At 39.9% G+C, this 27,405-nt stretch overlaps 1 protein-coding gene across 4 annotated transcripts; it reads left to right on the top strand.

Moving 5' to 3' along the window:
- Positions 1–2,014: 2,014 nt before the first annotated feature.
- On the top strand, positions 2,015–26,559 carry LOC116756149 (zinc finger protein 782-like). 4 transcript variants are annotated; one of them, XR_004350542.1, is made up of 4 exons: positions 2,015–2,276; positions 5,642–5,765; positions 6,824–6,919; positions 25,390–26,559. XR_004350542.1 is itself a non-coding variant. In XM_032636434.1 (4 exons), the coding sequence occupies exons 2-4, from the start codon at positions 5,648–5,650 to the stop codon at positions 25,753–25,755; spliced, it is 237 nt and encodes a 78-aa protein (XP_032492325.1). In that variant the 5' UTR covers positions 2,015–2,276; positions 5,642–5,647; the 3' UTR covers positions 25,756–26,559. The 4 variants fall into 4 exon arrangements, 2 of the variants coding, with proteins under 2 accessions (XP_032492325.1, XP_032492326.1); XR_004350541.1 differs by lacking the exon at positions 25,390–26,559 and adding an exon at positions 7,635–9,093; XM_032636434.1 differs by having other exon boundaries at positions 25,733–26,559.
- Positions 26,560–27,405: the final 846 nt, after the last annotated feature.

Here is a 27,405-nt window from a genome sequence, read left to right as displayed (position 1 = left end):
GAACTGTGCCCGCCGCCCCCTCCGGTGGCCCCGAGCCCAGTCCACACCAACAGCACGCACTCTGAGGAGGCTGAACGGCCCGGTGAAGCGGGTTCCCAGGCTTGGGCGGGAACGAAAGCTTCCTAGGAAAGCTGCTGAACCTTTATGCCTGTGTTCACTTAAATTGCACTAACTTCTTGATGGCTGTAATCCTTTTTTCACTGTATGAATAGGACCAAACTTTAACAATCATTGTCATAGAAAAAATGATTGATGTGAAATAATATTGACCAGATACATGCTCAATATATGTAATTTAGTTAAAAGATGTTCCTATAATATTATGCTCATATGTGCCTAATTTGGTTAAAAGAAAAAACCAACAGGATGCTCACTAAGGCTGCAATAGGGTCACCTCTGAAAAATGAGTGCTTTTCTTTCTTTTTTTTTTTTTGCGGTACGTGGGCCTCTCACTGTTGTGGCCTCTCCCGTTGCGGAGCACAAGCTCCGGACGTGCAGGCTCAGCGGCCATGGCTCACGGGCCCAGCCACTCTGCGGCACATGGGATCTTCCCGGACCGGGACACGAACCCGTGTCCCCTGCATCGGCAGGCGGACTCTCAACCACTGCGCCACCAGGGAGACCCCCTGAGTGCTTTTCTTGATAATCATTTTCTTATTTTGAACTGTGTGTATTTTCGTGCATTATGCATTTTTGAAATTTGCTCTTTTCCCTTTCCTGAGATAAATTCTGTTGGTCACAGATACTTTCTTTTATGGTACTGTTGTGCTTAATGTTCAAGTTTCTTATTTGCCTTATTCCCCAAAGTTATTTGTATCTTGACTACTTTTGGCAACTTAGAGTTTTAACAGGGCATTGATGGAAAGAGAATGCCTATCCTTTTCTTTGTAGTACAAACATTTGAAGAACAGTGATGGAATAAAAGCTATGTCTTAAGGCAGGACACGAAATTTTAATCATAACATATTCCTTGCCCCTATTAGGCCAGCCCTAAAGTGCTGTGTGCATCTGCGTTATACATTAACCAGACCTCCTCAAAGGCAGGAATGCCTGCTCCACCACAAAGATCAGTGTTTTCTTTTTCTCCTTCTGATACCAGTAACATAACTTCTTAGAAGATTAATTTTTCCTTTCCTAATCCTGTAAGGGGTCATAGTGACCTACTTCTCCCCTTGTACGTGCAGGTCTGGACTATGTATCTTTAGGGAACTTTATGTAAAATATCAGTGTGTCATTTTGACGTACCATCCTTCGTCTTGAAAATGTATATGACTATGACTTTGACTTCTAACAGGTGGAATAGTCCTCAGTTTTCTGAAAGACTGTTTCCAGGTCTGTGATCCACAGGTTGGCTTGAATAAAATTATTTCACCTTTAGATCAGCTATTAATTTTTCCTAGACAACGAAAAAAATAGAAAATGGTAAAATGAGTATCCATAAATAGCTATGCCCTCCATCAACTTAAGAAACCTAACCTTTTGCTGTATTTGCTTTAATTAGTTTTTGCTCAAATTTTGTAAAATGAATTAACAAGATGACTTCAGTGCAAACCGTGTCCTTATGCATGCCTTTACAAAATCAGTACATTTTCCAGTCAATCAGTATAATTCCATGTAACAACTGAGTAACTAATATTCGCTGACATTATTATGCTCAATTCCTAATCACCACTCCACATTCAAATTTCTCAAATTGTTCCCAGCGTCTTTGGCAACTGTTGTTTTCCCCTTCGGAGTGCGATGCAAGACCATGCGATGTAGTATTTGGCAGCAAAGTTCAAATTAACCCATAACGCCTGGGGTCTCTGAGAGAACCTGGGCAGAAAGGAACATATAGCACACCTTGCAACAGTCTAATAATAAAGAAGAAACGCTGCAAAGAAACGGCAAGTCACAGAGATTTATGGGAAATGTAGTCTTCAATCTGGTTGGGTCACCGTGCCCCCCTCTGGGTAGTGTCTAGGCTACATTTGCGCGTGTGCAGGCCCAGCTGTGCGTTCCTGTTTCCGCACTTTCGTCCCTGGTTGATAGTTGGTGCTGGGTCCTTGATTGTCCTCCTGTAGAGTGGATTTGGGGGGATGGAGACTCCGCGCCTCACGGGAACTTCTGGATCGTTTGTCTGGCCCCACCTGCAGCCGGACCGGAGGAAAGCCCCCGCGGCGGCCGTGGTAGGGAGCGTGGTGCTTGTTTGTTCATAATGCGGATGGTGAGCGTGCCAGAAAGCGCAGGCGGTGGGTCTGTGGTGGAGCCCGAGCTCTGGAGCCAGAAAGACCCAGGTAAATTCCAGCTCTGTCACCTTTAAGCAGGGGCGACAGAAGGAACCTGGATAAGAAGCAAGTTTCTCATCTGTCAGTAAAGACATTAATAATGACTGCTTCATGGCATTGTTTTAAAACTCAGATAAGTCATCACCTGTAAATCAGGTAGGCTAGTGCAGGGTACTAAGCCCTGGGTACTTGACAACTGCTATTATATTTAGAAGACACTTCGTTCTTTTTATTGGTTGGAGTATGTATAAACCTCAACCATTCTGTGAGGTCTGTATAACCATCTGCATTAAAAATAACCGAAGCTCAGGTTAGTGGACTGATGGCTCAGGTCACAAGCTAGCAATGAGGGAGTCTGGATTCAAGGGCAGGTGTGCTTTACTTCCAATCTCAGGCTTTGTCTAAATATCACATCTGCCAGAAATCAACATTGCAGCCTTCACAGCACCTAACAGAGTAACTTGTCCCCAAATCTCCAGGGATATAATAGTAAGTGAATGTAGATGGAATCCTACCATATGTCAAATGTATTCTGGGATTTCTGTTGTCTCCTCAGATCCTTTGAGTCAGACAGAGCTTCCTATCCCTTCATGCACTTCAGGCTGTGTTTGCAGTCTAAGATTATAATGAATTCCAAGAAGGTCAGCTTTCTGGCCTTAAAATTGTGGCCTAGGACTAGATTCCAGCTCCTGGGAAATTCATTTTAGAGCACAGCAGCTCTTGTGAAGTACGAAGCAGGGGGACTCTGGTAAAGGAGTCTTACCTGGAAGAGAGCACCCCCTGACCTTAGACCTCTCCCCAGCACTACAGAGTGGAGGCAGAAGAGCCCAGGAGCAGGTCTGCACAAGATCAAGAAGTAGTTCTTGATCCTTCTGCCAGGAATGAGCCAGACTTGGTAATGCCACCACATTCAGAAGCCACCACATGGTGTGACAGTTGGGAGTTTGGGCCAGTCTTGAAAAGAGCAAGGTGAGCTGGGGTGGCCCAGGGGCAGGCTGCTCAGGGAAGGCCACTTTGTTGGAGAGCTAGTGAGGTTGAGGTCTGGGAGTAAAGGATAACCAGGCAGAGGGCGGAAACGCTGTCTCCACTCTCCCTAAATTGCCCTTTTACAGATGCTGCTCTCACACATGTGGCACTATCCTGACTTCACAGAGTCCCACAGTGATGGTTCCTGAAAGGTTTCTATGGTCATCTACCTCTGACTCATTGAAAACTTTCAAGACATTAGACCTGAGAGTGTCAGTGAATTGTCCAGGGCCAATTATTGTGACAGATCCAGGAGTCAAACAGTGCCATTCACTCTGTCTCCGGTCCATGTTTCAGTAGTTTGTTCCTTTCTATTGATGAGTAGTCATCTGTTGTGTGGCTAGTCCACAGTTTATTTATCCATTCACCAGTTGATGCATATTTGGGTTATTTCCAGCCATAAATATTCATATACAGGTTTCTTTGTGTGAACATATGTCTTCAGTCTCTTGGGTTAATGTGAAGGAGTGAGTGGATTTGATAATAATTATATGTCTAATGTTGTAAGAAAATGTCAAATTGTTTTCCAAAGTGGCTGTCCTAGTTTGCATTCCCATCAGCAATGTGTCAGGGTCCTGATTACTCTGTATGTTGACCAGCATTTAACAATATCAGGTTTTTTATTTGAGCCCTTATTTTAGGTCTGTAATGGTATTTCATTGTAGTTTTAATTTGAATTTTTCTAATGCCTAATAATAAGCATGTTTTTGTTCGTTATCCATTACTCTTTGGTGAAGGTGCCTATTTGATTGGAGACTTACATATGTTCTATAAAAATATTTCCACAGATACATGATTTGTAGATATTCTCTCTCAGTTTTAGGTTTTTTCATATTCTTAACAGCATTTTTCAAAGAGCAGAGGTTTTAAATTTATCAATTTTTCATAACTTTTTCAGTTTCTTTTATGAATGTATTAGTCTATGCTGGTTGCTATAACAGAATATCACACACTGGGTGGCTTAAACAGCAGAAATATCTTATAACTCTGGAGGTTGGAAGTCCAAGATCAATATGTCATCAGTGTTGGTTTCTGGTGAACCAACTCTTCCAGGCTCACAGAGGGCCACCTTATTGCTGTGTTCTCACATGGCCTTTCCTCTGTACACACACAGAAAGAGAGAGATCTCTGGTGTCTCTTCCTCTTCTTATAAGGACATTGGTCCTATCAGATTAGGGCCCCACCTATTTTAACTTCATTTAACCTTAATTACCTCCTTAAAGACCCTGTCTCCAAATACAGTCACATTGGGGGTTAGGGCTTCAACATATGAACTTTGGGGGACACAATTCAGTAAGTAACAATGATATATGCTTTTTTGTCCTAAGAAATATTTGCTTAATATGGCCAAAAGCATTTTACCTTTTTATTCCCCTTATATATGTTTGAAAATTATAGCACCATTTGTTGAGAAGTATGAACTTTGTTCATTGGATTGCCATGGTACCTCTGCTGGAAATCTGTTGAGTATAAATATGAGCTCCTGAAATACAGGTCTGGTTCTGAGTATTCCCTCCAGGGCTTACACGCTTCTATTCATTGATTCCCCCATTACCCCAGCAGAGGACTCTGGCTGAGGATTTGTGTAACCTAGACAGTGCTCAGTGTATAAACCATTGGTGTATAAGAAATGATTATAGGAACCCTATTTATAATGACTTTATCTTTAAAAAGACACTAAGCTTTGGGATTTCCCTGGTGGTCCAGTGGTAAAGAATCCGTCTTCCAATGCAAGGGACACGGATTCAATCCCTGGTTGAGGAACTAAGATCCCACATGCCGCGGGGCAACTAAGCCTGTGCATCACAACTACTGAGCTCACGCACCTCAACTAGAGAGCCCACGTGCCGCAAACTACAGAGCCCACGTGCCCTGGAGCTTGCACACCACAACTAGAGAGAGAAAACCCACAGGCCACAACTAGAGAGAAGCCCACACACCACAACTAGAGAGAAGCCTGCAAGCCACGATGAAAGATCCTACATGCCTCAAGGAAGATCCCGCGTGCTGCAACTAACACACGGCGCAGCCAAAAAGTAAAATTAAATAAATTTAAAAAATGTTTTTTAAAAAAGGCACTAAGCTTTCTTGGTAGTATATTAACTGAGATTATAAGTACATATTTTAGAAATATATACAAATGAATTAGGGCATGAAAATAATATTTGTACTAATTGTGTGATGCCCCCAAAGTATAAGACAAAATTAGGGCTGTAATAATTTATAATTTTATTTAACAATATTTTGCTTTAAACTCTCAACAGTAAACATCACAAGAGTTTTCAAAGGTATTTTCTATGTTACCTGTTTCTAAACCCTTCAGATTAATCAGAAATGTGCTATTACAGGCATGAATGTCATTCAAGGACGTGACTGTGGATTTAACCCAGGAGTGGAAACACCTGGGCCCTGCTCAGAGTATCCTGTACAGAGATGTGATACTGGAGAACTACAGCCACCTCCTCTCAGTGGGTGAGCAGACCTTACCATGTGAATGCCTCAAGAATGCAATCCTGTTTATTCTCTGGTTCTTAACTGCTACTTTTATCATATGTGTCATATCCTGTTGTTTCTTTTGACTGACTCTTCTCCTGGTTAAGGGTCATATGTGCCTTCTTTTCATACTTCATAATTTTTTATTGGTTGCTAGTTATGGATTTTAATTTGTCGGGTGCTGTATTTTAAAATATCTGGGGGCTTTCTCTGGAATAAAGTTATTTGGAATTAGTTTTATCCTTTCAAGATCTAAAGCTTTGTTCTCTTGGATTCAGAGCAGTCTAGGGCTGGCTTTGCTTCTGTACTAAGGCAGATCTTTCAGGTTATTCTACTGAGTCATCCATGAATTAAGAGATCTTTCTACTCTGGCTGGTAGGATAACAAGCTTCCCATCTCTGTCTGTGCTTTGGTGATTCATCATCCTACTCCTTGCCAGTGATTCTTTCCCCAGTCTCAGGTAGTTTCCTTACATGCATGCACAAGTCTCTACTCAGCCAAAGACTCAAGGAGATCTTTCTGCAGATTTCTACAGCTCTTCCTTACTACAGCTCTTTCCCCTCCAGTATTTTGTCTTGAAGATTCTAGCTGCCTTGGCATTCCTAAATTACTAACTCTGTCTCCTCAACTTACTGAGAGTGTCAGGCTCTCTTTGGTTTCCGTTGTGGCATAGAAATTTTCTATACTGTGGCAATAATGGGACTCACCTAATTTGTTTCCTTTTTCTTAAGAATTCCTGTCCTGCACTGCCTATTGTTCCATTTTGTATGATTTTCTACTTGTTTGACATGAGGCGGTAAAGTGACAGTCCCCATGAAATCCCTTGTATAAAACCCCACACATGGATTATTTTTAGAATTTAATTATTTAGTCCTAAGGTTCAGGGATTTAAGAAGATTCATTCCTTCTGTCACCTCCTCAGAAAGGTCAAATGAGCACCTTCATTGTATAGTTTCTGAAGCTGTACCTTCCTTTATATCCAGAAGTATTGAAGCCCATGTAGCTGATCCAAATTATAAATTCTTTTCCACTTATAGAGTATTGCTTTGGAAAACCAGATGTGACCTTCAATTTGGAAGAAGGAGAAGATCCATGGTTATTAGAGGAAGAATGTCTAAATAGGAGCTACTCAGGTGAGTTACTGAGTACTAGAAGAAGGTATCCAGGGAAAAGTAAATCCAAAGTGATCAGTAATAGGTAGGAATTTTAATTTTAATTTTATTTATTTATTGGCCATGCCGCATGGCTTGTGAGATCTTAGTTCCCCAACCAGGGATCAAACCTGCACCCTTGGCAGTGAAAGCATGGAGTCCTAACCCTGGACCACCAGGGAATTCCCTAGGTGGGAAGTTTTAGAGGCCTGTGTCTTTGGTAGTTTACAAAGAATAGATCCAGTACAATGTGGAAAATGAAGGTATAACATAACGAATGCAGTACTAGCATACTGATTTTCTGATCTTTAAAGGCTGGGAGTCTAAGTGTATCATTTACAACTGACAAACCAAGTTATAGGATTTTTATTTAATTGTAAAATGATAAACACTAAGAAATAATAGAAAAGGCACTAAAATTGGGCATTAAATGATGGTTAAGGAGAGAGAAGAAACACTGATTTCATCATTGGTTCTATAATATGGAATTACTAGTTACTGTCTAAGTAAGTAGAAGATTAAAAACTACACAAGTTTATAATTATAAAAGTACCTACTAGGGCAAAAACACAATCTTCCTAATTTTTAGAAGAAAAATTAACAGAGCCATGAAAACAGAACTATTAACTAAAAAGACTTTTTTTTTTTTTTTTTGCGGTACGTGGGCCTCTCACTGTTGTGGCCTCTCCTGTTGCAGAGCACAGGCTCCGGACGTGCAGGCTCAGCGGCCATGGCTCATGGGCTCAGCCACTCCGCGGCATGTGGGATCTTCCCGGACCGGGGCACGAACCCGTGTCCCCTGCATCGGCAAGCGGACTGTCAACCACTGTGCCACCAGGGAAGCCCTAAAAAGACTTTTTTATAACATAACTGAACATGAACTAAAACAAATATATCTGCCACTCAACTTACTTAAAGGAGTTAAGTTACCTATTAAGTAACTGCTCTCAGATTTTACCAGTTATACCTAAAAAATAATGTAGAAAGTTTGAAATATAAAACAGTAAATTTAATAAGCCAATAAATGTACAAATAAATCAAGGTTCATTTACCTGGCTGCTAAAGTTCGAACTTAGGCAAAATAATATGAAATCAGAAAAAGAGCACTTGAGTGATGTTTTATAAAGACCATTTTAAAAGGGCAATAAATGTTTTGATTATCTGTGCATGAAATAAGTTATCAGGATCCATAAAAGGACAATTGTAAGAGGTATAACATAAAAGATAAACATATTAGGTATAGTAGATCTTAATATACCTTTCTGGTTTTATACCAGATACAGTGGAGAACAAATGAAGTTCTAGAACAAGGGTTGGCAAGCTATAGTCCTTGAGCCAAATGCAACCTGACACTTCTTTTTCTAAATTAAATTTTTTGGAACTCAGCCACGCTAGTTCTTTTACATATTGTCAGCACTGGCTTTATACTACAGAGGTGTAGTTGACTAGTGACAAGGACCATATGGCTTGCAAAGCCTAAAATATTTATTATCTTGCCTTTTACCAAAAAGCGTTTGCCAGTCCATACTCTAGAACAATGGTATTCAACAGAGGATGATTTTACCCACCATAGGACATTTAGCAATGTGTAGAGACATTTTTAGTTGTCACAACTAAGGGGAAGATACTACTTTTATCTCATGGAGAGGCTGGGGATGCTGCTAAACATCCTGTAATGCACAGGACAACCATCACCACCCCCACCACACACGGGCACAACCAAGAATTACCTTGTCCAAAATGTTAATAGTGACAAATTTGAGAAATTCTGGCCTAGAATGCATACATAGCATATTTTATAAAGTGAATGTAATACATATCTAGATATATCTTTCAAACTGTGTCTTCTGGAAATAAAGAATAAACCAGTGCTGATGGTATGTGTCGAAAATATAAAAGTACATTACAGCAACAAAAAACTTCAATAAATTCCTTGGAGTAGAAATTTCACAATGCAGTAAAACTAGAAATTGCAAATAATATGAGCAAAGCTAAAATTCAGTAATTAAAAAAACCTTTAAAAATCTGTTTGTTCAGCTAAATGAGGAAAATTGTGGAGCAGGAAGCCCCAAGCTCATTTCCCCACAGAAATATTGAAAAAAAAAAACCAAAAAACAAAAAACATGCAGGAAGCTTTCTGAACCAACTTTATCATAGCTGTGGAAAACAAAGTTTTATAGCAACCAAGCCAATATCTGATTAAGAAAAAGCCATCATGGGGCTTCCCTGGTGGCGCAGTGGTTGAGAGTCCGCCTGCCGATGCAGGGGACACGGGTTCGTGACCTGGTCCTGGAGGATCCCACGTGCTGCGGAGTGGCTGGGCCCGTGAGCCATGGCCGCTGAGCCTGCGCGTCCGGAGCCTGGGCTCCGCAGCGGGAGAGGCCCGCGTAATGCAAAAAAAAAAAAAAAAAGAAAAAGCCATCTTAAAATTAGTAGAAAAGTTTTGTAGCATTTTTACTCATTCCTTCCCTAACCCCTCCAGGGCATGATGGAAGTTTTGGTGTTGAAATGGTGGCAGTCTGGTTCCCAGTTCCTTCCCTTGAGCCAGGGAGCAGAGCAGACCTTATTTACAAGTTATTGTGTACATCTGTTTTAACCTGGGGGAATACAAGATACTTGTATATTTCATATAACTTGAAACTCAGGCAGAAAAGTGGTAGGCGCTGCTATTAATAGTCACAAGATTCACAGATGCCTGGAGCAAGAGATTACAGGTGGAAACATATAATATGCCATTTAAGGTCTGGAGGAGAAGCTAGAGTGAGACTACATGAGAAATTAATACATTCAAAAGCAGCCCATGTATACAAGGGACTTTAGAAAGCCACCTGCATACCCAGGCAGGATGCATGCTCAGAAAGCTCTAAGAAGACTTTAAGCTTTCACTTGAGTAGATCTCTAGGCTCAGAGCAAGCTTGACTAAGTGTTGAATGACTGCTCCAGCACAAAGCCAATTTGCAAAGCCTATGAGAGCTCTTGGCATTCAAGAAATCTTTGGTAAAACATTAGCTAAACATGAGCTAAGGGAACAGATTTCAGTGATGAAACACAGCAAAGAATAGTTTCTGCAAAAATAGGTGGAAAAGTCGCAAAACAAATGGAGTACTACAGTCTTCAACAGTAAAAAAATAAACAGCAAACCCTGATGAAAGAGTTTATAATAGTCAAATGAACAGTTTTCAACAATAAAAAAATTACAGTGATACAGAGAAATAAGGAAGCATGACCCCTTCAAAGGAACTAAATAAATTTCTAGAAACGATCCTCAAGGAAGCCCAGGAACAAAGAATTTAAAACAACTGTCTTAAATATGCTCAAAGATCTAAAGGAAAGCATGGACAAACAACTTGAGGAAATCAGGAAAATTATTTAAGAACAAATGTGAATTAATAATAACAAATTATCAAAAGAAACCAAACAAATTATGGAGATGTAAAGTACTATAACTGAAATGAAAAATTCACTAGAGATACTCAACAGCAAATTTGAGCAGGCAGAAGAAAGAATCCATTATTCTGAAGATAGGATAATTGAAATCATCAACTCTGAGGAGTAGATAAGAGAAAAATGAAGAAAAGTGAATAGAGTATAAGGGACTTGTGGAACACCATCAAGGGAACAATATGGTAGTCCCAGAAGAAGAGAGAGAAATGTACCGAAATATTATTTTAAGAAATAACAGCTTAAATTTTCCAAAATTTATTGAAATACATGAATCTACAAATTCAAGAAGGTGAACAAACTCCGTGTTGGGTAAACTCAAAGGAACTCACCCTGAGACACATTATAATGAAACTAGCAAAAGACAAAGAGAATCTTCAAATCAGCTGGAGAGAAGCAGTTCATTTCATGTCACTCTCAGCCTATCAGTAGTGATGTTATTGGTTCAGAATGCCTGAGGCACTCACCTGGGCCCATACTACTTGTGTCAAGCTCCCACAGATATTTCCCTGACCAAATGCAGTGTTGCAGCAGGACTAACCCTTGTGATTCTTATTATGATTGCAAGATGTACCTCAGCAACAACTATCAGAGAAATTTGAAAAAGCAAGCTTTATTACTCAAACATCCTGGAGGGTACACAACACACCTGAGAGCCACACAACATGGTTACAGATTGAGAGAATGGACCTGGGGTTCTGAATTTATTGGGGTCAAGTGTGGGTTGCCTGGGGTTTCAAGATTCACTGTTTATTGGCAAATTTGGAACTTAAGACTGGGAATTTAGGCACAGGAAGGGAAAAACAAGGTCACTCGAGTGGTCAGTTATCTAGGTTACTCAGGGGTTTCTAAAAGGGGAACTTCATGGATGAATGAGGTCTGATTCCTCATCTAGTTTTTTAGATAAAACCTGGGTCATATAGCTGACAATATGCTTGTTTGAAATTGATGCCTTGGCAATCAAATCTTAATGTTAGGCAATAACATTACAATAAAAAAGGCTTAATGTCAGGAACTTACTACATATAAGTGATTCTCAATGAAATTATCAGGTGATTTCTAATCAGAAATCTTGGAGGCAAGAAGCCACTGGAATTTTAATTATATATTTAAAGTGCTAAAAGAAAAAAATGGTCAACCTAGAATTCTATACCCAGCAAAATGTTCATTTAATAAAGAGGGAGAAGTTAAGATATTCCCAGATAAACAAAAATGGAGGGAGTTCATTACCACCACACATGCCCTACAAGAAGTGATAAATGAACTCCTTCAGACTGAAATGAAAAAATGACAGATAGTAACTGGAATCCATATTAAGAACTCCATTAAAATTAAGTATGTGTGGGCTTCCCTGGTGGCGCAGTGGTTGAGAGTCCGCCTGCCAATGCAGGGGATGCGGGTTTGTGCCCCGGTCAGGGAAGATCTCACATGCCACAGACCGGCTGGGTCTATGAGCCATGGACGCTGAGCCTGCGCGTCTGGAGCCTGTGCTCCACAACGGGAGAGGCCACAACGGTGAGAGGCCCGTGTACCGCAAAAAAAAAAAAGTAAGTATGTGGACAAATATACGAGCCAGTACTGTAACTTTGGTTTCTAACCTTTTCTTTTTCAACAGATTCTGAAAGATGAATGGATAAAAAAAATTATAAGTCTTTGTTATTGTACATACAATCTATAAAGATGTAATTTGTGACACCAGTAACAGAGAGTTGGAGCTGTTTGGGAGTAGCATTTTTGTATGTGATTAAAGTTAAATTGGTATCAATTCAAATTAAATTGTTAGAACTTTAGGATATTATATGTAATATACTCATGGTAACCATAATAAAAATACCTATAAAATAAGTATACACAAAATAAAATGAAAGGGAATCAAAATGGGTCACGACAAAAACACAAATGAAGGAAGTAATGGAAGAAATGAGGAACAAAAAAGCTGTAAAACATGCAGAAAGCAGATAGCAAAATAGCAGAGGTAAGTCCTTGCTTATCAGTAATTACTTTCAAAAATGGATTAAACTCTTTAATCAAAGGGTAGAGATTAGCAGAATGAATTTTTAAATGATCCAACTGTATGCTGTTTATAAAAGACTTATTTAGATGTAAAGACACAAATTTGTTGAGAGGGAAGGGATGGAAAAAGATATTCCCTGAAAATAGTAGCCAAAAGAGAATTGGGGTGGCTATACTAATATCAGACAAAATAGACTTTAGGTCAGAAACTGTAACAAGAGACAAAGAAGGGCATTATATTATTTTTTTTAGTTGATAATTTTCTTTCAATTGCACAGCATAAATTATTTTCCCTTATTAAAGTAATAACTGAATCCAAACAACCCAGCTTTCTAGAATTTCCATGAAAATTTCTAGATATTTCAGAGTAAATTTTAAACCTCAAAGATATTGCTAACAATGATATTTTGGGATACAAAAACAATATGTCATCATTATTTTCCCTTAAAAGTTTTACTAGTTAGTGTGTTCACCATTCCACCTCCTCCCAAACACACACACCATCATCATCTCTACCATCACCAGTAACAGATATTAAAAGCATGTTATATACACAGTATTGGCCAAATTTTCCCCAAGACATAATCCATTCTCAGATTATAAAATCTCTTGTTGCATTAAAACAAAGTAGAGATTGGGGGATCCAAGATGGTGGAGGAGTAGGAGGACGTGGAGTTCATCTCTCTCCACAGATGCATCAGGAATACATCCACAGATGCAATAATTCTCTCAGAACACCAGCCGAGCACCAGCAGAAGACCTGGGACACTGAAAAGGATTATAAAGATCCTGCATAACTGGGCAGGACGAAAGAAAGAAGGGAGAAGGAGAAGAGGATGCAGGACGGGACAGGCACCCCAGAGTGGGGGAGTTGAAGCAGAGGAGAGATTCCTGCATCTGGGGAAGCCCCCCTCCAATGGAGAAATCGGTTGGGACAGAAGGGAAGCGTTTAAGGCTGTTGGAGGAGGGTGAAGTGGCCAGTCTGTCACAGACAGGACAGAGTGAGAACTACACAGATGGCCTGGGCCACAGCCCTACTGTGCCACAGACTGAGGTGTGTGTTCACTGGTATGCAAGGTGGCTGGGAGATGGAGCGTAGGGATTGGAGAGCAGGCCTGGGGCGAGGACTGCTGTTTGCTGCAGGGAGACGAACTGAGGGGACGGGAGGGAGAGAATCTGCAACAGGAAATGCCTATGGAGGAAGACCAGACTGCCATGGAAGCAGGGCGCTACTGCTGAGTCACACACAGGGGGTGGAGCCATTATTGTAGCCTCTCTCTCCCCATATGCCAGGATCTGCTGATGGACAATAGTAAAAGCCCTCCTAGGGCTGCTCCTCACACACCTGCCACCAGGTACAAAAAAAAAAAAGGCCTTCACTAGGGCCATATTGCTTACACCCATGGCCGCCAGCTTCCCTGCACATTTGGCACTGCTGGGCCTCACACAATCCAAGCAGCCATACTACCTCCATGCCCTGTCCTCACCAGGGCAGATACCAGTGCTCCAGGGCAGCCCTAGGAGCAGACCCTTCATGGCCCACATGCAGAGGTGGGAATAAAACCAAAGCTGAACCCCTTGGGCAGGGTGACCAAGGAAGAGGATTGAAAATCTTCCCATCAGCTGCACAAGCTGAAGATTAAATCCCCACGATCAGCTAGGTAGACCTGCATCTATGGAATATTTGAGTAGACAATGAGAACTCCCACAAAAGAAATGGTCAAGCTCTGGCAGCTGTGGACTTTGGGAGCAAGCAGACATGGGAGTTCGACCAGATCAGAGTCTGAGTGGTCCCCATAGGGCCCATGCCAGGTCCAGAGACCAGCCCAGAGGCAATGGAGGGCCCCTTGGGGAGGTGGAGGTGGGCTGTGGCGCACAGCGGGGGCAAGGACACTGACAGCTGAGACCCCAGGAAAACATTATTTTTTTTTTTTTAATTTACTCTTTTGGGATTTTCTTGTTTTTTAATATATTTCTTATATTTATTTTTTATATATTTCTACTTTTACTTTGCTTTTTGGTTGTTCTGTGTTCTTTTCCCTTTTTTGTTTTTTTTCTTCTTTTTCTTCAATATATTTTTTATATTTCTATTTCTACTTTGCTTTGCTGTTGGTCTGTGTTTTTTCCTCTTTTTTTTTTTTTTTTTTTTTTTGGTACATGGGCCTCTCACTGTTGTGTCCTCTCCTGTTGTGGAGCACAGGCTCCAGACGTGCAGGCTCAGTGTCCATGGCTCACAGGCCCAGCCGCTCCGCGGCACGTGGGATCTTCCCAGACCGGGGCACGAACCCGTGTCCCCTGCATTGGCAGGCGGACTCTCAACCACTGCGCCACCAGGGAAGCCCCCTCTTTTAAAAAAATCATTTTTGTTGGTTAGTTTTGTTTCTTTGCTTTATTCTTCAGCTGGCACTCTGCTCTGGTTTTGTTTTTTGGCTTTCTGTCTTAGTTTTGTTTCTAATTGTTTGATTTTGTTTTTGGATTCTTTTGTTTGTCTGGTTGTCCTCTTGCCTTTTGTTTTATTTTGTTCTGTTTTTGTTTCTTTTCTGTTTGTGCATGTTTCCTTGTTTCAGTTTCTGTTTGTTTGATTTTTCTTTTACTATTTGGAGTTTTGTTTGTCTTTTTTTTTTTTCTTAATCCTCTTTATTGCCATAATGAGTGACTTGAGGGGTCTTGGTTCTCCGACTGGAAGTCAGGCCTGAGCCTCTGGGAAGGGAGCTCTGAGTCCAGGATGCTGGACCACCAGAGAATTCCTGGCCCAAGGAAATATTAATCAGCAAGAGCTCTCAAGGAGACCTCTATCTGAATACAAGGCCTGGCTCCACCAAACTGCCTGCAGCTCCCAGCGCTGGACACCTCACAACAAACAACAAACAAAACAGGAACACAAACCCACCTAACAGCAGACAGGCTACCTAAAGTCATACTAAGGCCACAGACAACCCAAAACACCACTGACAAGGTCCTGCCCATCAGAGGGAAAAGACTCAGCTCCACCCATCAGAGCACAGGCACCAGTCCCTCTCATCAGGAAGGCTACACAAGTTACTGGACCAACCTCATTACCAGGGGCAGTGAACAGAAGCAAGAGGAACTACAAACCTGCAGCTTGGGGAAAGGAGACCACAAACACAGTAAATAAGAAAAAGTGAGAAGACAGAGAAATATCTTGCAGACAAAGGAGCAAGATAAAAACCCATAAGACCAAATAAATGAAGAGGAAAGAGGCAAACTACCTGAGAAAGAATTCAGAGTAATGATAGTAAAGGTGATCCAAAATCTCAGAAATAGAATGGAGGCACAGATGGAGAAGATACAAGAAATGTTTAACAGGGATCTAGAAGAACTAAAGAACAGACAATCAGTGATGAACAACACAATAACTGAAATGGAAAATACACTAAAAGGAATCAATAGCAGAATAACTGAGGCAGAAGAACAGATAAGTGAGCTGGAAAATAGAGTGGTGGAAATAACTGCAGCAGAGCAAAATAAAGAAAAAAGAATGAAAAGAAATGAGGACATTCTCAGAGAGCTCTGGGACAACATTAAGTGCACCAACATTCGAATTACAAGGGTCCCAGAAGAATAAGAGGAAAAGAGGGGGTCTGAGAAAATATTTGAAGAGATTGTAGTTGAAAACTTCCCTAACGTGGGAAAGGAAATAGTCAATTAAGTCCAGGAAACACAGAGAATCCCATACGGGATAAACTCAAGACACTGAGACACCTATTAACATATTAACGCCAAGACACATATTAATCAAACTAACCAAAATTAAACACAAAGAAAAATATTAAAAGCAACAAAGGAAAAGCAATAAATAAAATACAAAGGAATCCCCATAAGGTTAACAGCTGATCTTTCAGCTGAAACTCTGTAGGCCAGAATGTAGTGGCAGGATATACTTAAAGTGATGAAAGGGCAAAACCTGCAACCAAGATTACACTACCCAGCAAGGATCGCATTCAGATTTGACAGAGAAATCAAAAGCTCTACAGACAAGCAAAAGTTAATAGAATTCAGCACCACGAAACCAGCTTTACAACAAATGCTAAAGGAGCTTCTCTAGGCAGGAAACACAAGAGAAGGAAAAAACCTACAAAAACAAACCCAAAACAATTAAGAAAATGGTAATAGGAACATGCACATCAATAATCACCTTAAATGTAAATGAATTAAATACTCCAACCAAAAGACATAGACTGGCTGAATGGATACAAAAACAAAACCCATATATATGCTGTCTACAAGAGACCCACTTGAGACCTAAATAGACATTTCTCCAAAGAAGACATGCAGATGGCCAACAAACACATGAAAAATGCTCAACATCACTAATCATTAGAGAAATGCAAATCACAACCACAATGAAGTATCACCTTACACTGGTCAGAATGGCTATCATCAAAAAATCTACCATCAATGAATGCTGGAGAGCGTGTGTAAAAAAGGGAACCCTCCTGCACTGTTGGTGGGAATGTAAATTGATATAGTCAGTATGGAGAACAGTGTGGAGGTTACTTTAAAAACTAAAAATAGAACTACCATATGACCCAGCAATCCCACTACTGGGTATATACCCTGAGAAAACCATAATTCAAAAAGATACATGCACCCCATTGTTCATCGCAGCACTGTTTACAATAGCCAGGACATGGAAGCAACCAAAATGACCATCCACAGATGAATGGATAAACAAGATGTAGTACATATATGCAATGGAATATTACTCAGCCATAAAAAGGAATGAAATTGAGTCATCTGTAGTGATGTGGGTGGAGCTAGAGTCTGTCATACAGAGTGAGGTAAGTCAGAAAGAGTAAAACAAATACTGTATGTTAACACATATATATGGAATCTAGAAAAACAGTACTGATGAACCTAGAGCAGGGTAGGAACAGAGACACAGATGTAGAGAACAGAATTGTGGACATGAGGGGAAGGGGAGGGTGGGACGAATTGAGAGAGTAGTATTAACATATGTACACTACCATGTGTAAAATAGATAGCTTGTGGGAAGCTGCGGTATAGAACAGGGAGATCAGCTTGGTACTCTGTGATGACCTAGAGGGGTGGGATGGGGAGGGTGGGAGGGAGGCTCGTGAGGGAGGGGTTATAGGTATACATATAGCTGATTCACTTTGTTGTACAGCAGAAACGAATTCAACATTGTAAAGCAATTATAATCCAATAAAGATATTAAAAAATAAAGGTTAAAAGCATAATGGAGAAGAAAATGAAAAAGATTATATATTTGTATAACTGAATCACTTTGCTGTACATCAGAAATTAACAACATTGTGAATTAACTATACTTAAATAAAATTATTTTTTAAAGTAAAAAAGTAGAATATGACACAAAGTAGAATTAAGTAGCATTTGCTTGTATTGTGAACATTTGGAACAAACATGCTGGGTTTCTGGGAGGCACTTGCTTATAGGAAACAACTAAGTCATTGTCTGGGAATAATTAAAAGACACATTAACGAGTTTATTGATATGGATAGGACAGATCCAATTGAGGTGATGGATTGTTTGCCATTATATTGTTGTATCCTCTTTAGCAGAAGAAGGAGAGATTACATAGTAATGTATCCATCTTGTGAAATTCTCCTTATAACAAGGAAAAGTGTGGTTTACCCTGTATCAGGTCCTTTGTGTGATAAAGTTTATTCCACAAGAAGGAATGTATCTAGTCTTACCAAGAGAAGGCAAGAAGGACATTATATTATTTATCAAAGGGTCAATTCACCAAAAAGATATAACAATTTTGTAAACAAATAACGTCAGACCTCAAAATATCAATATATGAAGCAAACATTGACCCTAATCTCTGGTAGAAAACCCCAGAGATTACTGACATGTGCATGTCTGCACATGCACACAGACACACACACATGCACACACAGCTAATTCAGGGAAGTTGCTAATAAACCAAGACAGTTGCAGGATCCAAATTAAGACACAAAAATCAGTTGCTTTTCTGTACACTAGAACAATGAATGATCCAAAAGGAAATTAAGAAAACAATTCCATTTACATAGCATCAGAAAATAAGTAGATAAAACACTTAGGAATAAATTTAACCAAGAAGGGAAAGATTTGTGCACTGAAAACTACAAAGCATTGCTGAAAGGAATTAAAGAAGACAAAAATAAATGGAAAGACATCTTATGTTAACGGACTGGAAGACCCAATATTATTAAGATGACAGTACTACTCAAAGTGAAATACAGGTTCAATACAAACTCTATCAAAATCCCAGCAACATTTTTTGCAGAAATGGAAAGACTAATCCTAAAGTTAGTTTGGAATCTCATAGGACTCCAAATAGCCAAAACAATCTTAAAAAAAAAAATTGGAGGACTCACACCTGATTTCAAAACTTACTACAAAGATAATAGTAATCTAAACACTGTGGTACTGACATAAGGACACATAGAGAACAGGATTGAGAGCCTAGAAATAAGTCCTCATTTATGTGGCCAATCTGTTTTTGACAAGGGAGCAAAAATCATTCAGTGGCAGAAAGGCAAGTCAACAAATGGTACTGGGAAACTGTATATCTACATGCAAAAGAATGAAGCTGGACCCTTATGCCACACACAAAAATAAACTCAAAATAGATTGAAGACCTACATGTAAGATCTAAAACCATAAAACTCTTGCAAGACAACACAGGGAAAAATCTTCATGACATTGGGTTTGGCAACTGGATATGACAGCAAAAACACAGATGGTAAAAGGAAAAATATTAGGTAAATTGGACTTAATCAAAATTTAAAACTTTTGTGCATAATAGGACACTATCAACAGAGTGAAAAGGCAACTCACAGAATGGAGAAAATATTTGCAAATCACGTATCTAATAAGGGATTCATATCCAGATTATATAGAGAACTTCTAAAGGTCAACAACAACAACGTAAGCTGATTATAATATGAAAAAAGGACTTGAATAGTTATTTTCCAAAGAAGATGAACAAATAGAAAATAAGCACATAAGCTGGCAAGCACCGTTGTGGAATCCTCCCTCTAGCTTATTAGCTCTAGAACCCAGCCTTACCCTGGCCCAACAGCCTGTAGATGCCATTGCTGGGAAACCTCAATGGTTTGAGGCAACTTGACTGGGCAAGGACATGGACTCACACATTAGCAGACAGGCTGCCTTAAGAACCACTGAAGCCATGGCCCCCTCTGGACATGACCCTGCCGATCAAGTGGCCCAGAACCCAACGCCACCGACCAGTGGCCAGGTACCAGCCCTAAAATCCCCTGGGCCCCAGCTCTGCCTTCCAGGGCCTGCTTTAGCCTCTGGACCAGCCTCGCCTACCACAGGGCAGATACCAGATGCAAGAAAACCAGAATCCTGCAGCCTGTGAACCCAGCCTGCCCGTCAGCAGGCCAGACCCTGCCCTGACCCAGCTGGGCCCTGTCCTGCCAACGAGCAAGCCAACACAAGCTTTGGGACACCCAGAACCCTTACCCAACTGTGTCAGGAACCACTGCCCCCTCCACCACCAGTGATCTGGCATCAGCTCTGGGACTCCTGGGCCATGCAACCAGACTCCAGGACCTGGCTTTGCCCACCAGTAGGCTGGCACTAACCCCTGGCTTCACCAAACAGTGGATGAGCAACAGCCCCAGAGCCTTCTGGACCCTGACGCCACCCACCAGTGAGCCACACTAGCCCTGAGGTCCCCTGGGGTTCTGCAGTCAGCCACTTCATGACCCAGTCCTTCAACCTGCAGCTGGCAGGCTTTTCACAAGGCAGGGCCTGGCAACCAACCAGACTGGGTGCAAACCAAGCCTAGCAGACCACCCAGATGCCCACCATGATAGAAAGACCCACGCAGCCCTCATAAGGGGAACCCCTAGAGGATATAACTTGGGTGACAATAGAGGAGTCTGCTGTTGGGACCCATAAGACATCTCCTACAAAAGGCCACTTCTCCAATGTCAGAAAACATAACCAATCTACCAGATAGATTAAAATATAAACAGTAACTTAGGCAAAATGAGTCAACATAGGAATATATTCTAGACGAAGGAACAAGATAAAACCCTAGAAGAACTAAGTGAAGTGAAGATAGGCAATCTACCCAAGAAAGAATGCAGAGTCGTGATTGTAAAGATGATCAAATAACTTGAGAGAAAATGAAGTTAGAAATTTTTAACAAAAAATTAGAAAATATGAAGAACAACGAAACAGAGATGAAGAATAAAATAACTGAAAAGAAAAATACACTAGAAGGAATCGACAGTACACTAAATGATACAGAGGAGTGGATCAGTGATCTGATAGATAAAGAAGTGGAAATCACTGATGCTGAACAGAGGGGAAAAAATTGAAAAGAAATGAGGACGGTTTAAGGGACCTCTGGGAAACATCAAAGGCACTAATATTTCCATTATAAGGGTCCCAGAAAGATAAGCAAGAGAGAAAGGGGCTGAGAACATATTTGAAGACAAAATAGCTGAAAACTTCCCTAACCTGTGGAAAAAAACAGACATCCAAGGTCAGGAAGCAGTCCCATACAGTATTAACCCAGAGAGGAACACACCATGACACATTGTAATTAAAATGGCAAAAGTTAAAGATAGAGAATGTTAAAAGCAACAAGGGAAAAGCAACAGATAATATAAAAGGGAACTCCCATAAGGCTATCAGCTGACTTCTTAGCAGAAACTCTGCAGGCCAGAAGGGAGTGGCATGATATTTTTAAAGTGATGAAAAGGAAAAACCTACAAGCAAGAATACTCTACCCAGCAAGGTTCTCATTCAGATTTTATGGAGAGATCAAAAGCTTTATAAATAAGCAAAAGCTGAAAGAGTTCAACACCAGCAAACCAGCTTTACAAGAAATGTGAAAGGAAATTCTGTTAGCAAAAAAGAAAAAGCCACAATCAGAAACATGAAAATTATGAAAGGAAAAAGCTCATAGTTAAAGGCAAACATACAGTAAAGGTAGGAAATCATCCACACACAAAGCTAATAGGAAGGTTAAAAGACAAAAGTAGTAAAATCATCTATATCCATAAATAGCAGTTAAGGAACACACACACCAATTAGATATGAAATATGATATCAAAAACTAATCATGAGGGGAGGAGAGTAAAATGCAGGGTTGTAAAACTGCATTTGAAGTTAAGAAATCAGCAACTAAAAACAATCATATGTATATACGTTGCTATATAAAAACCTCTTGATAACAACAAACCAAAAATCTATAATAGATACACACACACAAAAAGAAAGAGCGGGCTTCCCTGGTGGCGCAGTGGTTGAGAGTCCGCCTGCCGATGCAGGGGACGTGGGTTTGTGCCCCGGTCCGGGAAGATCCCACCTGCCGCGGAGCGGCTGGGCCCGTGAGCCACGGCCGCTGAGCCTGCGCGTCCGGAGCCTGTGCTCCGCAACGGGAGAGACCACAACAGTGAGAGGCCTGCATACCACAAAAAATAAATAAATAAAAAAGAAAAAGCAATCCAAACATAACATTAAAGAGAGTCACCAAATCACAAGAGGAGAGAACAAAAGAAGAAAGGAATGAAAAAAAAACTACAAAAACAATTCACAAAATGGCAATAAGAATATACATATCAATAATTACTTTAAATGTAAATGGACCAAGTTCTCCAATCAAACTCCCTAACACCATACACGAAAATAAGCTCAAAATGGATTAAAGACCTAAATGTAAGGCCAGAAACTATCAAACTCTTAGAGGAAAACATAGGCAGAACACTCTATGACATAAATCACAGCAAGATCCTTTTTGACCCACCTCCTAGAGAAATGGAAATAAAACAAAAATAAACAAATGGGACCTAATGAAACTTCAAAGCTTTTGCACAGCAAAGGAAACCATAAACAAGACCAAAAGACAACCCTCAGAATGGGAGAAAATGTTTGCAAATGAAGCAACTGACAAAGGATTAATCACCAAAATTCATAAGCAGCTCATGCAGCTCAATAACAAAAAAACAAACAACCCAATCCAAAAATGGGCAGAAGACCTAAATAGACATTTCTCCAAAGAAGATATACAGACTGCCAACAAACACATGAAAGAATGCTCAACATCACTAATCATTAGAGAAATGCAAATCAAAACTACAATGAGATATCATCTCACACCAGTCAAAATGGCCATCATCAAAAAATCTAGAAACAATAAATGCTGGAGAGGGTTTGGAGACAAGGGAACACTCTTGCACTGTTGGTGGGAATGTAAATTGATATAGCCACTGTGGAGAACAGTATGGAGATTCCTTAAAAAACTACAAATAGAACTACCATATGACCCCACAATCCCACTACTGGGCATATACCCTGAGAAAACCATAATTCAAAATGAGTCATGTATCAAAATGTTCATTGCAGCTCTATTTACGATAGCCTGGAGATGGAAACAACTTAAGTGTCCATCATCGGATGAATGGATAAAGAAGATGTGGCACATATATACAATGGAATATTACTCAACCATAGAAAGAAATGAAATTGAGTTATTTGTAGTGAGGTGGATGGACCTAGAGTCTGTCATACAGAGTGAAGTAAGTCAGAAAGAAAGAGACAAATACTGTATGCTAACACATATATATGGAATTTAAGAAAAAAAAATGTCATGAAGAACCTAGGGGTAAAACAGGAATAAAGACACGGACCTACTAGAGAATGGACTTGAGGATATGGGGAGGGGGAAGGGTGAGCTGTGACAAAGTGAGAGAGAGGCATGGACATATATACACTAACAAATGTAAGGTAGATAGCTAGTGGGAAGCAGCCGCATAGCACAGGGATATCAGCTCGGTGCTCTGTGACCGCCTGGAGGGGTGGGATAGGGAGGGTGGGAGGGAGGGAGATGCAAGCGGGAAGAGATATGGGAACATATGTATATATATAACTGATTTATTTTGTTGTAAAGCAGAAACTAACACACCATTGTAAAGCAATTATACTCCAATAAAAATGTTAAAAAAAATAAAAAAAAAATTTAAAAACAAATAAAAAATTGTATAAAAACACAAAAGATACTGAATAGCTAAAGCAATCCTAAGAAAGAAAAACAGAGCTGGAGGAATCAGGCTCCCTGGCTTCAGACTATACCACAAAGCTACAGTCATCAGGACAGTGTGGTACTGGCACAAAAACAGACATATAGATTAATTGAACAGGATAGAAAGCCCAGATATAAACCCACGCACCTGTGGTCAATTAATCTATGATAAAGAAGGTAAGAATATACAATGGAGAAAAGACAATCTCTTCAATAAGTGGTGCTGGGAAACCTGGACAGCTACATGTAAAAGAATGAACACCATGACAAAAATAAACTCAAAATGAATTAAAGATCTACATGTAAGATCAAATAGTATAAAACTGTTAGAGGAAAACATAGGCAGAATCCACTTTGATATAAACTGCAGCAATATATTTTTGGATATGTCTCCTTGAGTAATGGAAATAAAAACAACAATAAACAAATGGGACCTGACCAAATTTATAAGCTTTTGCACAGCAAAGGAAACCATACACAAAATGAAAAGACCACCCACAGAATGGGAGAAATTATGTGCAAATGAAACAACTGACATGGATTTATCTCCAAAATATACAAACAGCTCATGCATCTCAATATCAAATAAACAATCCAATCAAAAAATGGGCAGAAGATCTAAATAGACATTTCTCCAAAGAAGACATACAGATGGCCAAAAAGCACATGAAAATATGCTCAACTATGCTAATTATTAGAGAAATGCAAATCTAAACTACAGTGAGGTACCACTTCATACCGGTCAAAATGACCACCAAAAATCTATAAACAACAAGTGCTGGTGAGGGTGTGGAGAAAAGGGAACCCTCCAACACTTTTGGTGGGAATGTAAATATGTACAACCACTATGGAGAACAGTATGGAAGTTCCTTTGAAAACTAGAAATAGAACTGCTATATGATCCAGCAATCCCACTCCTGGTCATATATCCAGAAAAAAACATAATTCAAAAAGTTACATGCGGGCTTCCCTGGTGGCGCAGTGGTTGGGAGTCTACCTGCCGATGCAGGGGACGCGGGTTCGTGCCCCGGTCTGGGAGGGTCCTGCTTGCTGCAGAGTGGCTGGGCCCGTGAGCCGTGGCAGCTGGGCCTGTGCTTCCGGAGCCTGTGCTCCGCAATGGGAGAGACCGCAGTGGTGAGAGGCCCGCGTACCGCAAAAAAAAAAAAAAAAAAGATACATGCACCCCAAGGTTTATTGCAGCACTGTTTACAGTAGCCAAGACATGGAAGCAACCTAAATGTCCATTGACAGACGATTGGATAAGGAAGATGTGGTACATATATACAATGGAATATTACTCAGCCATAAAATAAAATGAAATCATGCCATTTGCAGCAACATGGATGGACCTAGGGATTATCATACTAAGTGAAGTAAGTCAGACAAATATTATATGATATCACTTATTGGTGGATTCTAAAAAGGTGATACAAATGAACTTATTTACAAAATAGAAACAGACTCACAGACTTCAATAAAAAACTTATGGTTACCAAATAGGAAAGATGGAGGTGGAGGGGTAAATTAGGAGTTTGGGATTTACATATACATACCACCATATACGCACTACTACTATAAAATAGATAATCAACAAGGACCCACTGTATGGAACAGGGAACTCTACTCAATATTTGGTAATATCCTTTATGGGAAAAGAATTGAAAAAAATGGCTATATGTATATATATAACTGAATCACTTTGCTGTACACCTGAAACTAACACAACGTTGTAAATCAACTATACTCCAATATAAAATTTAAATTTAAAAAGTAACTGCATTTATCTCCCTCACCTATAGAGTGAGTGTAGTATATCCCCACCTCATTGGGTTCTGTGGAAGTTAAACTTGCAAGATGCCATAAATAATTTCAAACTTTCCCAATGGTTGGTAAATACAAAGTGCTCACCACAAACCCTGACAAACAGTAAATGCTTTAACAGGGAGCATCATCCTTCAATGAACCTGATATACACAGACGACATCAAAGCCTGCAGGGAGAGGCTGCATCCACAAAATCAAAAGACCTCCCTTCAAGAGGATGCATGATGCATAAACCTGCAGATTAGATTAATGCTCACCAAAGAGGAACGGATTCAACCCATATCCTGTCTTTGGTATGCATTTGCAAACAGCCTTCTCCAGCTTAAGGATTTCTTCAGAAGTATGTGTTTCGTGGTGAGATTTGCATCCCGGTTTCCCTCTGCCTCAATTGATAGTACCTTTTACTGGGAAATACTGTAATTTTGATGTCTTTCCTTATCCTGCTTCTTATTCATCTTCCAGGTTTAGCTGGTCAAGAGCTCTAATCCCCAGATCATCCTGGTCCATGACAGTGTGGAATCTGGAGCAGTTATCATTAAAAATGTTTTTAAAATATTTTTCTCTATCATCTCCATGCTAAGAGTAGGCTTAAGTAATATTTTTAATTTGTTCTGGAGAATTTGTAATAAGGTGAATGCTAAAAACGATTCTGGGCAAATTGAGTCTGGCTTAAAATGTGTGACTAGGATTCCACTGATGGATTCTCCCTACATGGTAAGGATGGGACCCAGCAGGGAGGTGATGAGAAGTAATTAATCTGACTCCTCCTAGGGGAAAAGAAAAGTTACCTTGGGGGAGGCCTTTGACAGGGCACACTTGTAACATTCAGGAAGATACAATCACGGGTTTACGCTCTCGGAGTAACTAACCGTTCCCTGGAAGGAGTGGATATGTACTTAGGTGTCTCCTGGGGCTGTCAAAGTATTATTTTATAGGAAAGTCGGTGATTAGTTATCATGGTCTCAGTGAATCATTGAAGCACCGCTTGCAGGCCAGTTGATTGAAAGCCCATGTCCAATGCAATTACCAACTTGTCCATCAGATCTCCCAAAATAGAACATGGAGCCCTGCATGGGGCTAGTTAAACTATTTATACTGGCATTAATTGTGATTCCCAACATTGACAACATGCATCCAAAGAGAAATTTATTTTAATATCTCCTCAAGAATTCCATGGTGGCATTAACTTAAAAAAATGTACTTTTAGTATTTGCTTCCATATCTTGGCTATTGTAAATAATGCTGCTATGAACATTGGGGTGCATGTATATTTTCAAATTGAGGTATCATAAAATACAAACGAAAATTAAGTACCTGCTTTATGTTTAAAATATGTTCAGTCAAAATGTGCAACAGAGGCACCTAATAAAACTTTAAAGCAGTTCTGTGTTTAATTGGAAAACTTATACACAGATAAATTATGACATGAATTAAATCATTTCTATATGCATAAACAAAGTGTAAGATGGGAAAGTTTAAAAAATATGAAACACACACATAGTTGCAATGAATTGAATTTGGAGAATTTTAACTAATTTTTCAAGTCAGACTAAAATAGTAAGTATACCATCCATTGATTCTACAAATGTGTATATCAATGTGATAATATACAGTACCAGGAAAAAAAGGACATAAGAATTGAATCTATGCACACACACACACAAGCTAGAGGTTACAACATTTTATCCAAAATTGCTCTTTATTTGGACTTTTTTTCACTATAACACATAGTGTTAGAATTACAGAGCTATTCTTCTCAAATTTCAAATCTCCTAGAGAATTACACAAAATCAGGACCTTCTTTGTATCAGAGTTTCCATCACTTAATGGTTTTAATCCATGTAGATCCTCTCTTTTAATCTGAACTTATTTCATGGACCTGAGTTAATAACTGTTGATTTATGACATACTCTCATTATTGGCTCATGAATTACTTCCTCTTTTTTTCCCTTCCTCTCTCCTTCCCTCCCTCCCTTCCTTTTTTCCATCCCCCTTCCTTCTCTCTCCCATTCTTTGCCCATCCTTTCCTTACCCCTCTTATTTCTTCCACCTGTCACCCAACACACAAAAAATATAACCTTGATAATAACTTAAAATACTGGTGATGCCTTCTTCATTCCAATCCCCTGCCTTCA

Source organism: Phocoena sinus, chromosome 6 (genome assembly GCF_008692025.1).
Source record: "Phocoena sinus isolate mPhoSin1 chromosome 6, mPhoSin1.pri, whole genome shotgun sequence".
In the NCBI taxonomy this organism is placed as follows: Eukaryota; Metazoa; Chordata; class Mammalia; order Artiodactyla; family Phocoenidae; genus Phocoena; species Phocoena sinus.
The sequence above is the reverse complement of the archived record's forward strand: the minus strand, read 5'-3'. Positions and strand labels throughout refer to the sequence as shown.